Consider the following 13,560-nt stretch of genomic DNA (forward strand, 5'->3'; position numbering starts at 1 on the left):
GGTTTACATACATAAAAATACCAAAGGGGGGTTTGAACCCCCAAACCCCCCCCCCCCCCCCCCCCCCCCTGCGTACGCCCCTGGTGGAAGAACGGAAGAAGAAGAATTAGGGAGGAGGATCTTAATAGGCTCATATTGAGCTACTTATAGGAGGACTTTGGGGGAAGAAGCTTGAATTAATTAGCCGGAAGAAGAACTTAATATAGAAGGAGATCGAAGAAGAAGAAGAAGAAGAAGGAGAAGAAGAGGAAGGGAAATAAGAAGAAGAAGGAAAAGAAGAAGAAGCCGAAGCAAATATTAGAAATTAAAAGGAAACATAAAACAAATATCCCAAAATACGTCCTTGAGCTAATTAGTCTTGGTATTTGGTCCTATTTTATAATTGTGTTTAATTCCATCCAGTTTTTTACTTTAATAATACAAATATCATTAAATATCTTGCTGTATTTCACATATTTTAAAAAAAAGATACATTTAGGAAAAAATATAAAGTAAAAGTAGGAACCTTTAGCTCTTCAGATGACACAGATTTAATAGATCCGGCTGAAACCCAAGCTACTCAATGTAATGATTGCGTAATAATCATCCAGGGATTGTTGTACAACACGTTTAGCATTGATTGAGTGAGGAAAATGGATATTGTAAATAGAATATTTCACCCAAGATATACTTTACCTTTCACAACATTTGGGGCATTAGTCGGAGGCACGTTGCTACTAAAGTGAGTATAGGACGGATATTGTTCAGGAAAGAAATGACTGTTAAAACTGAATGTTGAATGTACGTGTATAACTGAGCGGGATGAGGGGTACTGCTCGCCCATCTCGTCCCCCGGCCCTGGCTGCCTAGGCTCTCGGCAGAACCGGTGTCGTTGCCGTAAAGGCGAGGCACATTTTCGGGCTAGTGTAGTTCCGTATCCATTTTTTTAAGCAGTTTAAAAATCCATTCTTAGCAAAGGAATTTTAGCCCAATGTTTAACTAATTTTAATCATTTAATTTCCCCCTGAATTTGGATCACATTCGACATCGGGAAACCTTCGTTTAGGGCTTCGATGTCGACATCGTCGCTCAGTACCGTCTCGTCTCTACGCTGTAGTCCTGCACCTCAAACTGAAACTATCAGTACAAAATTTTGCGGACTTCTCGTATGGTTTATGGTATCGCCCATACGAGAAGTCTGCATAATTTTGGACTGATAGCTTCAGTTTGAGGTGCAGGACTACAGCGTAGAGACGGTACTGAGCGACAACGTCGACATCGAAGCCCTAAACGAAGGTTTCCCAATGTCGGATGTGATCCAAATTCAGGTGGAAAATGCAATATATGATTATTATTAAAATTAGTTAAAAAATGGGCCAAAATTCATTTGCTAAGAATGGATATTATAAAACTGCTAAAAAAATGGATACGGAACTACACTAGCGCCAAACATTGGGCTAAAATTCCTTTCCTAAGAATGGATATTAAACTGCTAAAAAAATGGATACGGAACTACACGAGCGCCTGATTTTCTGTAGCTGTAGTGTGCACTGCACTGCCTATGTCACTCATTATCACTATTTTTTTATTCAGAAATAAATGTCAATGACTCTATAGAATCTATAGACTCTATACTAGATCTATTCCATTTAGACCTCGATTAACTAAATTAATGCATGTATGTCTGAAAGTGAAAATTTTAGCTGACAATTAACAGTTGACAACAACATTGATAATAACAACAAATCTTTTAACTCTTGTCTTCCCTACTCTAGAGACTATTATGGTGGTGATAAATGTCCGAGCAAGGCCAGAGTTGATGGCAAAACTGTAATCATCACTGGAGCAAATTCTGGTATTGGGAAAGAGACTGCATTGGAGTTGGCAAAAAGAGGTATGAAAATATAAACTGTAACAAAAAAGAAGATGGTTAAAAAGTAGAAGGCATGTGACATAAAGTAACATTGCCAGTGTATTTAAATTTAGTTTTGGCCTTCAAGATTATCAGTGAAGTACTTGTATACTGTGTATTGAAACTGTATATAGGCTTTGATTGGAAAAAACAATTATTGAAATTTGCATTTTTTGCCAGTAAGTAGAAAAGTTACCCTTGTCTGAGAGAGAGGGGGAGAGAGAGAGAGAGAGAGAAAGGAGAGAGAGAGAGATGACTTTTGGGAAGACATTTATCTACATTTTGCCACTCTTCACCCAGGTGTTAAATAGGTGCTGGTATCAAGGACATTCCTGAAAGTTATGAACACCAAAATCAGTATTCTAGCAAGCGCTGAGATAATATTGGAGCACCTTTAGCACCAAAGGTAGTGGATTAGAGCACTATAAAAAAAAAATCTACAAGCTCTTATTATTGTCCTACTGTGATTGATTGTAATTATTTTTGTTTGTTTTTAGGTGGCAAAATCATCCTTGCCTGCAGAGATATTAAGAAGGCAGAAAAGGCCAGAGAGGAGATCGTGGCTGCTAGTGGCAATACAGATGTGAAGGTCTTGCAGTTGGATCTAGCCTCCCTATCCTCTATAAGACAGTTTGCTGACAAAATCACCTCAGGTAAACAGTGGTCCATCTCGTAACCTCAAGTTTAAATCTGTGACATGTCTCATTCAGATGATAGTGTTCCTGTCATCAATGTCGAACAGGTAGGAGTGCAATACAGTTTGGAAGATGCACAATTACTGTCAGCTCTCTGTGCTTCTACTGAATATGTGTCTCATATTCTGACATAGTTTCTACTCCTAAAAACATAAAGTTTTATTTACCTTTGATTAACAGAATGCTTAAACTAAAATTAGATCACTAATACGGTACATGAAATAAGAAGATTAAAGTAGTACTTTGGAAGCCCATAACAGGCGTCTTCTGTTAATATGTTGTTTTTTTTATCAAGACGGAGCATGAAAGGTGATGGGGCTTGTCCATGTCAAATTTTGAATTTCTTTCAAGTAGAAATGATCTGATCTAATCTGATCTTCATATGAACTTGACAATCAGTGCTATGTAAAGAGAATGATATGATTGATGTATGATACTAATCAATTAAACGAACTGAATACATCAGTATTTGAGACAATTAATATGTGTTGTCCACTGATTCAGATGAAGAAGGTGTTGATGTTCTGGTCAACAATGCTGGTTTGATGAGATGCCCCAAGTGGAAGACTGAAGATGGCTTTGAGATGCAGTTTGGGGTCAATCATTTAGGTAATAACTTCTACTTTTCAAAAAGACACATGACAAATACATGAAGGGGGGGGGGGAGGAAAACTGTCCATCAGTGTTGTAAACATGATTTGGAAGCTGCAGTATGAGGCATACCTGTAGGTACGGTACCTTTATTCCTTTTGTTGGCATAAATATCTTGTTTTGGTGCATATAATATATTGGAAAGGAATGGGGCAATGAATAGACAAATATAAGTCATTCCATCTCCTAGCTTTTGGGCTGAAATAATGAGGTGAAAATGATAATTACAATGAAAACAGGCTTCTATGGTTTTGCCTTCAAGATTACTTTAAGAAGAAACCTCTAGTGTTTTGTAGTAAAGAAACAGGTTGCAGTATAAAAGAAAGAGAAATTGGCATGTACAGCTACTTCATTTTTTTCTAGATAATTCAATTTTCTTTTCTTTGGACATTTCTTTACCGTAGGTCACTTTTATCTGACAAATCTTCTACTGGACAAGTTAAAGTCATCAGCCCCAAGCAGAATCATAAATGTTTCTTCAGTGGCTCATCAAGTGGGCAAGATAAACTTTGAAGACATCAACAGCGATCAGCGGTATAATTCAGCGGAAGCCTACGCAAACAGCAAACTTGCCAAAGTTCTCTTCACGAGGGAGTTGAGTAAACGACTAGAAGGTAACGTTATGTACAGTTTATATGATATGCCCTGTCATATTTTAGTAAACTGGTCTACCTAAAGCAGTGGTGTTTATCCTGTTAGCCTCACTTCCCCTCTCTGACATTTTTGTCTTTGATGTAACTCCCGAATTCCATTCTAGATCGGTGTCATTATCTCAAGTAATGTTCTCCTCATTCATTACCCCCTTGAAAACCCTCCAAAAAACCTTAGGGGCCCAGGGATGAGAAAATTTGAAAAGAATGGAGAAGCAAAGAGAAAGCAACTTGATCTTTCTACAATATAATGAGGGTATATACTGTATGTATATAAAGGGTGATAGTGCCTTCAAACTATGTTTATGTCTGTGGTTCTCTTGGAAAAGCTAATGTTAATTAAGACACACATATAACAGGCTGTGATGTCAATTTTAAGGACAGTTTAGTTAGTCCAGTCACAAGACCCCAAACAAAGTGATATGAGTATTAAAAGTGGTCTTAGTTTTGTCATTTTCAGAGGGCACTGCAGCCACTGAATAGAGAGTGTCACTGCAAAATGGGGTGTGCCCACTGAGACATTGAGATGTGGTATAAATTCATGATATAAAATTGGAATCAGAGTGATGTAAGCCCTAAAGAAATGCTGAAAACTAAACGAGTATATCTCATGAATAGGAAGAAAGGAAATAATGCAAGGTGAAAAATACAAAATTAACACAGTTTTGTTCCATTTGATGCCATCTAATTTCTAGGTACTGGTGTAACCGCAAATGTTCTCCATCCAGGAGTAGTGAAGACCAATATAGGTAGACATACAGGGATGCACCAGTCGGGATTCTCTATGGCTATCCTGGGTCCAATATTCTGGCTTTTTGTGAGGTCTCCACAGCAAGGGGCCCAAACCTCTGTCTACTGCGCTGTGGATCCAGAGCTGGAAAAAGTCTCTGGTCAATATTTCAGGCGAGTTTTCCTAGTTTAATCTGTTGTTAATTGGAAGCTTACATTTAATAAGTTATTATCATTTATTTGCACACAAAAACGAAATCGATAGTTCTTGAAAATAAATTTCTCTCAGTCTGTAGGAAAATCAAATATATTGCAGACTTTACCCCAGTAAAGAGCAAATTAAGATTTTAAAACCACAATTTTTTTTAAATTATGAATCAAAATGATACGATATGAAGTTTTATAGTTATTTTTTGTTGCTTGCTTTGTTACATATCAGAGTGACAAAATGACCTACACGTGTATTATCCTTTTAGTCAACTTTTTGTGTTTGTGTTTTGAGGTGTCAGCATTACTGTGAAATGGCTGAAATGTTTCTAACTTAGTTTCTTAGATGCAATTATTTGGTAAGATATATGGTTTCATTACCCAGCACAATTCAGGTAATGCCATGTATTCATAATCAATTTCCCTTGGTTTTTCTTTTTGTTTTATACAGAGACTGTAAAAAGTCTGAATGCGATGCCAGTGGCAAGGACGACGAGGCCGCGGCCAAGCTGTGGGACGTCAGCTGTCAACTGACTGGCCTTTCTTCAGAGGAAACTAAAGAAAAATCAGCAAAGACACAGGATGTAGTGAAGGAAGCAGAGAGATGATAGTGGTTTCGTGCACTTTGTGCAGACATTTTAATGTAGGAAGTCTTGTCACAGAGCATTGTGATAATTCTATGTGTAGAGCACTCGTGGATTATATCGAATACTGGTACATGGTATGTGTATATGTATGAGCAAAGGGTAAATGGAAAAAGTTATTGAAAGAGTAAGATGTTTGCTCCATGCTTCTTGAATGATATTTCAACCATTTGGTAACACCATCCTAGCTTTCTGACAATGGAAACATCAAGCACGTTGGTTTCCAAGAACATTGCGAACAGAGGTCTAGATACTAGATTGACAAGGAAATTTGGTGTGGGCAGTGAAAGCGATGGAATCTCATCTAAGGTTAGCTATTCTGCAGTTGCTGAGATGGAGGCAGCAGTTTATAGGATGACAGAGAGAGCTTCCAATGAACGAATTAACTTTCAGGAATAGTCAAATCTTATAATGATGTCCAGGTGCAAAATGGTGCATCATAAATCAGGTTGTAGAATGATTGAATATTACAAGAACAGGAATTACAAAAGCTTTCAACAAATTAGCTCGGGAAAATTTTAATAGCCTATTTTATTGCGTATGAAAATTGTGTCTCATTATGTAATATGTCATTGTAATGTTTACTCATTTCATGAGATGATTCACAAGGCTATTGTTATTCAGTTAATTTCTTGAATGTCTTTGCAATTATATTCCAGGTGAATCAGGAAAATGTGTTGACTTGTTTCATATTAAAGTTACTGTATTGCAGGGAAATGTCGCTTTGTGATGATATAAGGTGCAGTGTGTGACTATTGCAATAAAATGCATGGCATATTACACGTATATGCATATTAGAGCCTGATTACCTACTGTGTGGGTATATACCGTTAAGTGAAATTAATCGTGATTGGATTGCAAGTAGATATGTCGAACAGATCCGATATTGGAGTTGAAATGTAATGCATTTTGAATCAGGGAAGGAAATGAGATCGGGAGAGAGAGATCAAGAGAGGGGGGGGGGGGGACTAAGGGGAGAGAGAGGAGAGGAGGGACAGAGGGAGGAGGAGAGGGAGAGAGAAAAAGAGAGGGATGATCAGCATGAAGACAGATAGACTGTGAGTAAGCACGAGTATAGAAAGGTTAATGAATAGAGACAGTAAGAGGAGAGGTGGATAAAGTGACATATGTGTAGAGGGTAATGAAAGAGACGGATGAAGGCATGGTGGCATGAAAATATTAAATGAAGAAATGAGAAAGAAATGGCATGTTGTGTCAAACAACTGCCCCTCAGTTGTGCATGGAACATCTGATAGGTCGATATATAGAATAACTACAAATGATTATAAAAATTCTCAATATAATGATCATTTTATGATTTTTTTTTGGGGGGTCATCTTTTGCATCTTACGTAATATTTAAACTTTGGAGCTTATTCAGCAAATAACCTCTGTACCTCCCACGTTTTATCAGTTTTAAAACCTTCACACTTTATTGGAAATCAAGATTTACATTTTTAAACAAATGCAATGCATCTCTCCCAGTGTCACCACTACCATTCCATTATTACACATAAGGCAGACATTTTTCTTCTTAATTTGAAACACAAACAAACATCAATGTCATCAATTTTTTGTCATTTTATTATACATGTACCCGGTATATATATCACACACTTTTGAATGTCAAAGTAAACATTGAACCCAATCTTCAATACAAATTTTCACTAAATAAACGAAACATGAGTACACTGTAGATCATATATGAAATGTGTAATTTCTATGACAAATTGCACAAGGCTCTGTGGAAAGTGCGGGTGCAGTTCAACCTAACTTTAGACAATTTGCATTATTTGATTGCCCTCAATTCTGACAATTTAAGCACTAGATATCTTTTATAACCAAGATTTAACATAATGTACACTTTTTTTCCCCCCTTTTTCAGTCACTACATCTTTTACTGTCGTTAAGCTGGATGAATAGTCTTGAGTACTGAATTTTTAAATATTTTTTGAAGTTGACCCACCTACCCGGTATTCCTTCCAATATTTATCATGAATGTAGGGTCATATACATGTAAGGGTTCAAATCATTTTTGGAAATATGGTAGAAAACTTTTGTTCCCATTCAAACAGTTATACAGTACATAAACTCCAATTTTGTTAGGGGTTCTTAGAGGTTGTGGACAAAAAAACTTGCTATCATCACTGCCTCCTTTTATAATTATATGATTATATATCACACACCCTTTCTTTAAGACATGATCAGGGTATTAATTTGAAATCAATCACCTTAAACTACAGTTAACAAAATATGTATACTTTCTAAAGGATTTAGTTAATTTACAACTGAGTACAAGAATGCTGAAATAACACTCAACAGGAAGAATGATGGCAGTGGTATTTTTTATAGCTAACAACTTGTAAAGAAAGAAAGTTACATCAATCACTGTATGGAAAACTGCTAATGCATACACTGCATACCTTATTATTATTGGCAATTTTGTTCAAAATGATGAACAATAAGCCACATTTCCAAATTCCAAAGGTTTTGAGGAAAACATCACTTGTCAAATTGTCACCATGAACAATCTGATAAATAGATGCCTCCATTTTGTCTTCTTAGTACAATCTGATCTTTATTTAAACGCTGTCAAGAGACAGTTGTAGTGTTGACTGAAGTATACAGTCATGTTCTATCACAGGCCATCTCTTCTCATCATGCACCATTTTCCTCCAATTGATGGGAACTGGGAAAAGAACACCCTGTGAGAACAGAGTCCTTGTGCCTCATGGAAGAGCAGATGGACTGCATCACCTATTCGAATCCGTTGATGATTTAGAACTATCATTTTTAGAGTCCACCTTAACTCCGCTGCTAGTATCGGCTTCCTCATTTGTAAACGTTCCAGCTCGATCTACGCTTCCAGTCTGTAGCATCTGAAGCTGTCTTTCCGCTCTCCTCATTACATATTCTATCCGCATTAAATCTGTCCGAGGCATCTTGGCTCCCTTCCTGAATTCATACTTGATCTGAGGCTTCACTCCTGGTTTGTTCTCTGCTACCCGCAGGAAAGCTTTATACAGGTGTAGGACTTGGAGCTGTAGCTTGCTGTGTCTCGCCATCATATAAGTCAATTCTCTCTTTCAAGTTTCAGCACCCATTCTGTATAAAAAAAAAATGTACGTACACATGTAATAACTGGCATTTGATTTTTTTTTTTGGTTAAATATCTACAGAGGATGAGTGCACATCTTTTTCTTTTAAATACCAAATTAATTCAATCCAATTTTTCTGAAGCCAAAGCCAAGGAAAATACTTGTAGGTTTAAAATGATTATGATAAACAAAATGCTAGACTTCAACTTTAATATAAGTGATACAAAGTTATAGTATGGGGTCATGAATTTGGTTCAAATGAACATATTGGAAGCATATGCGATCCTACAATATTCAATGATCATTGTCGCAGTTAAAATTGAGTCTAAAGTTTAGTCTGACTAACTCTTAAGTGATGAAATTGTGAATAATAAACTCGTTAAGTTGTCTATAGCTCCCTCTCAAGATTGATATTACTTTATCTTCAAAACAATGTTTCTGGACTAAAGTCGACCCATTTTCTATTCCTGCTTTGAAATCATATATATCAGAACAGCGTAAAACACACCAACAACTGCCAACACCAACCAACGACAACAGAGTACAAAGAAGTCAGCTCAGTTCATTCATATGGATGTCTATCCTTGTACCACACATAAATATAAACATATGGGGATACAATTAAAATTACAAAACAATTTTACATTAACAATCACAAACTACATGTGTATAAGTTTTGCTTGTAAAACATCTTTGACCTAAAATAACAATAAAGAAAGTCTTATTTTTACTACTCACCTAGACGGTACAAAAATCTGAGTTTGGATTTGGTAGCAGGTAGACTTCAAACGATTTCTTTTCACTTTCAAGTTTCAGGGTTTGTTGTTACATCAGAATTAGTCTTGACTCAAGACGCTAAATGGAGTACTAGACTCCCTACAAGAAGTTCTATTTATTTTGTTCAAACGCCAAATACAAAACTGATTCAATCGGTTGTAACAGCCATACATATTTATCATGTAATTTTAAACAATTAGATATTACACATATATGTCAGTTTTTGATACTAAAGGTTTAGTATGTTAAACATCTCGAGTCATTTTGTGGAAGTTATAGATCTAGAGCTTCTATTTCTCATAAGCTCGACCACGTTTCAAAATATTTTCACCTTTGTGGATTTAGTTCCTTAATTTTTTCTGAAATACTTATTTCACTCAGAGGTAGGGGCTGCACAGAGACATGGCAGGTATTGCTAGTTTATTTTTTCTTGGGATGGCGTAGACCCTACTTGAATTGTTGAAGCCGCATCAGCAAATTACTGCTATATTAGAAAACAAAATGAGGACTAGCTGTTCCCCAACTTGTGAGAAATCATTTTGCTAGAAAATGTGAATACCTGATGACACGTTTTTAATCACATCGTTAGTTTGTTTTCTCTTACAGGATATTATTCCCTAACTCAAATTAGTCTTCATGGTGCTCCCTTTATCAGCCGCCTTTAAAAAATGGAAGCAAGCAGCATCCATATACAGCGCTGTACCCTGTTATTTCTCACGATCATCCTCTATCTCTAGCCAAATAAGTAATACAATACACCTTGCTCTTTAATCATCCTTTTTTATTTATTCATTTTCTTTTATTACAGAATCAATACACACCCACACCCATGTGTACTTTATATATACTCCATCACAATTAACAGTACACCTTTATATGGGTCACATGACAAGATACAGGATATACATATAAATATGGTTTCCATGCATGGGAAAAGAAGCTACCATGGCAAATTAACAGCTAGTAATTGCTTCTGACATAATACAAACTGAACATTATTTCATCTATGATTTCCAAGTACCACAAAAAATTGAGATAATCATAATTGTACACATCATAGGATTTCTTTACATGATTTATAATGTCCTATAAAGCTAGGTAATCATTAGATATTAAGAGACCAAAAACTGATATGAAGACAAGAAAGAGATAAAGAAAGAGATAAAGAAAGTGAGGATTGACAAAAAAATAAAAACAAAAACAGTAACAAGGGAGGAGGAAAATATGGCAGAGAAATAAAAGGTATCTAATCTAAAAACAAGAAAATAAGTGCTGACAAAAAATAATAATAATTCAAAACTAATATCAATCTCATAAACTGAAGCACAGATTCTTTTTATCACTAGTCCTCAAATTTATTGAGTGGGAAGAAAAGCAGGATTTTACACAACATGATATAGCAACAACAATAAATTCTTCTTTTTTGTTAATAGCTGGTTGATATTGCACACTAAAATGTGCAACAATCGTGTACTTTTTTACTCTGCTCATAATTGCTAAAGGCAATAATATATGGTATCTAAAACACCAGTGGAAAATGAACAGAAACAAATGTGCAAATATGCTATTAAGATATTAATACATGATAGAAGAGGTGATCAAAAATGAATATAAATGTGAATGAAGCAGACCAGAAAGCGAAAGTTCGTGAATAAGGTTTATCTTAACCAAAGGTTAAAACCTCCATTAATGTAGTATATATACATCCCTATGATCAATGGGCCGCAGGCAATAAATATACCAGTACACTCAAAATTGTCCAATTGAAAAAGTAATAAATAATTTCGGACCAGGGAGGAAGTTAATAAATCATGGTGAATTTAAACCTCTTCAATGGAATTTGAGCTACTATGTCCCATGCACCAGTATAATCATAAGCTGAAATGGAGTAATAGATCAGGAAGCCATTTCAAATCAAATATGGTCGTGATTTTGCTCGAAAAGAACGTTGTTCTAGACTTCATGGTGGAGTTACATACACGTAACTTGTAAGTTTGTTATCTCCGATAGCATCATTTTGCCCTACAGCAAAGACATAACTGATGCTATAAATTCTTCAAGACAAAAAAATGTCTTCATTGTACAAAATATTTTATATACCGGTAGTTGTTTAAGTACACATAAACAATTACATGGAAATAAAATTGCAAAACCAGAAACTTTTGCAGATAAAAAAATGTTGTGATTCAAAATTATACTTTCGATTTCTGCAAAATTTGTGACAATTTAAAGCACACTTCAGTTTTCTGATTTCATGCTACATCAATATTCAAGAACTTCACGAAAGCATGACTTTAGAATTAAAGAAGTACATGATTTTTCCATTTGGGCCGACATATAGTTGATATTGTACATGAATAATATTTGTGACATCACAGCTACATCAAAATACATATAGATTGTGAGAATACAAGCCTGAATGGCCTTTGACCTTGTTATCTCCTCAATGTATAACCCTCCACCTACAAGTACACCCCCACCCCCTCCTAACCTAAACTATTTATTAAAAAACTTGCTTTTTGGAAAAAGTTGCATTGTAAACCTTTATTATCATAATCATACATGCATATCTTTGCATAATTTCTTTAAAGCATATACCTAAGATTTATTCTAGCCTGAAATCAAATAACCAAAAATCTGCTTGTTCAAAGAAGCAAAACAAAGCATTGAAAGAGAAATCCAAGACTATAGTTCCATTCACACATACAATGCCTCTATTTAAAAATGAACAGTGCACTGTTTGATATAATATTCTAATTTTTAACATGCACCATACTGAAGTCACTTAATTTTGCCACAGCGTTTTATCTCTTATTCTTTCTTTTGACCATTGAATGCGTCAGGTCTAAAGGAATCTTTACATGTTATTTAACCCCAATCTCCAACAGTGACAGCTATGAATGTCTGGCAAGTAGAGTCATATATTCATTTTAACAATATTTTTCACATTATAAAACATGTAGAATATATTACCAAATGTACCAAAACAAATCTTTGCTCTCTGACAGAAATCACAAACACATCACATACATGGGGCAATCAATTACAGTTATTCTGATCCTGAGGAAAAACAAAAGGATAAATCTGACATTGCAAATTGTACAATATTTTTGTCAAGACAACGGAATCAATATTAAGTAAAACATGTACGGAAAACTTTATCAGTGCATATTTTCATGATTCAACAAATAATTCTTTTATTTACATGTCTTTGCACAAAAATATGATATAAATATCATACTTTAATGATCATTTACAGTTATTCATATCAATCAATACAATGCACCTTCTCTGTCACTAAGGACAACAATAAACTTAATAGAGAGATGTGGATACACGTTATGTAGGGAAAAATGTCTAACAATACAAGTACCACATGTCAGCTCTGCATCAGCTTCATCTGAATTTTAAAAAAAAGATCTCAGTGAATGAGGAGAGAAAAGGGTTAACCTCATTCTAAGAAAAAGACTAAACAATAATATTAACTTTGTATGGGGCTTAGACACATTGAAAGTACAATACAAATTAACTGCTATTATTACATGTGTCCTTATTAATAGAAAATCTAAACAGTAGACTGTTGTAGCTATAAAAATGCAGGTTTTAATAGCAAACTTGCCAGTATATAATAACTAAAAAATGGACTGAAGTTCAAATTAGCACTCAATATTTTGATCTGCAGTTCATGGTAGTTAATTTATAGTAAAATATTTTCATCATTTATAATTATGTTTCTGAATTTCAGTTTTAACCACGATTAAGCAGCTGAAGCATATAAAAAGCGAAGAAAAATAGAGCTTTATTTCTACTGAAAGATATACATGTACATACACATATATATTAATATGACATCTCAAAAGTGATAATTACAGAGTTGATAAATGTTTTCATGGTGTACAATTTAAAAATTCATGATTAAAGATGCAATATTCATCAAAGGGAATTGTAACATTTAAATGATTTATACAAAATCATCTTTACATTAAGAAACAACAATAACGTCCTTTTTTTAACTCACTGATTAAAATCTTAAGATGAGTTGAGATGAGTGTATGCAAACAAAATTTCATCTCTCATATATGCATCTATAGCTAATATTCTCATCGACCTCTCCATTCTAAAAAAATTCCAGTAGCTCAGTAACAAATTCAATAGACAAAATTAATCCAGTCAAAAATGGAGAAAACAAATTTGACCTCATAATGATGTGATTGTTTTG

The 13,560-nt window shown here is 34.9% G+C and overlaps 1 protein-coding gene and 1 long non-coding RNA gene across 2 annotated transcripts; one reads left to right on the forward strand and one right to left on the reverse strand.

The window, feature by feature from the left end:
• Positions 1-561: 561 nt before the first annotated feature.
• LOC593999 (retinol dehydrogenase 13) lies at positions 562-5,431 on the forward strand. The gene is made up of 7 exons (XM_030998511.1): positions 562-721; positions 1,755-1,873; positions 2,389-2,544; positions 3,091-3,195; positions 3,642-3,851; positions 4,583-4,790; positions 5,275-5,431. The coding sequence occupies exons 1-7, from the start codon at positions 633-635 to the stop codon at positions 5,429-5,431; spliced, it is 1,044 nt and encodes a 347-aa protein (XP_030854371.1). The 5' UTR covers positions 562-632.
• A 1,598-nt stretch (positions 5,432-7,029) lies between these two features.
• On the reverse strand, positions 7,030-9,980 carry LOC115929722. Its single transcript, XR_004066695.1, has 2 exons — positions 9,303-9,980; positions 7,030-8,571 (listed from the first exon to the last, which is right to left on the reverse strand). It is a non-coding gene; the product is annotated as an uncharacterized LOC115929722 (long non-coding RNA).
• Positions 9,981-13,560: the final 3,580 nt, after the last annotated feature.

The sequence above is a fragment of the Strongylocentrotus purpuratus genome, unplaced genomic scaffold (genome assembly GCF_000002235.5).
Source record: "Strongylocentrotus purpuratus isolate Spur 01 unplaced genomic scaffold, Spur_5.0 spur5_scaffold_5, whole genome shotgun sequence".
NCBI classification, from domain to species: domain Eukaryota; kingdom Metazoa; phylum Echinodermata; class Echinoidea; order Camarodonta; family Strongylocentrotidae; genus Strongylocentrotus; species Strongylocentrotus purpuratus.

What these genes read in the sequence shown, in the direction of transcription:
- LOC593999 (XM_030998511.1), top strand. Translation starts at nt 633, where the DNA reads ATGGATATTGTAAATAGAATATTTCACCCAAGATATACTTTACCTTTC. An exon ending in ATTGGAGTTGGCAAAAAGAG is followed by an intron (nt 1,874 to 2,388) that starts GTATGAAAATAT and finishes GTTTGTTTTTAG; the next exon opens with GTGGCAAAATCATCCTTGCC. An exon ending in TGCTGACAAAATCACCTCAG is followed by an intron (nt 2,545 to 3,090) that starts GTAAACAGTGGT and finishes CCACTGATTCAG; the next exon opens with ATGAAGAAGGTGTTGATGTT.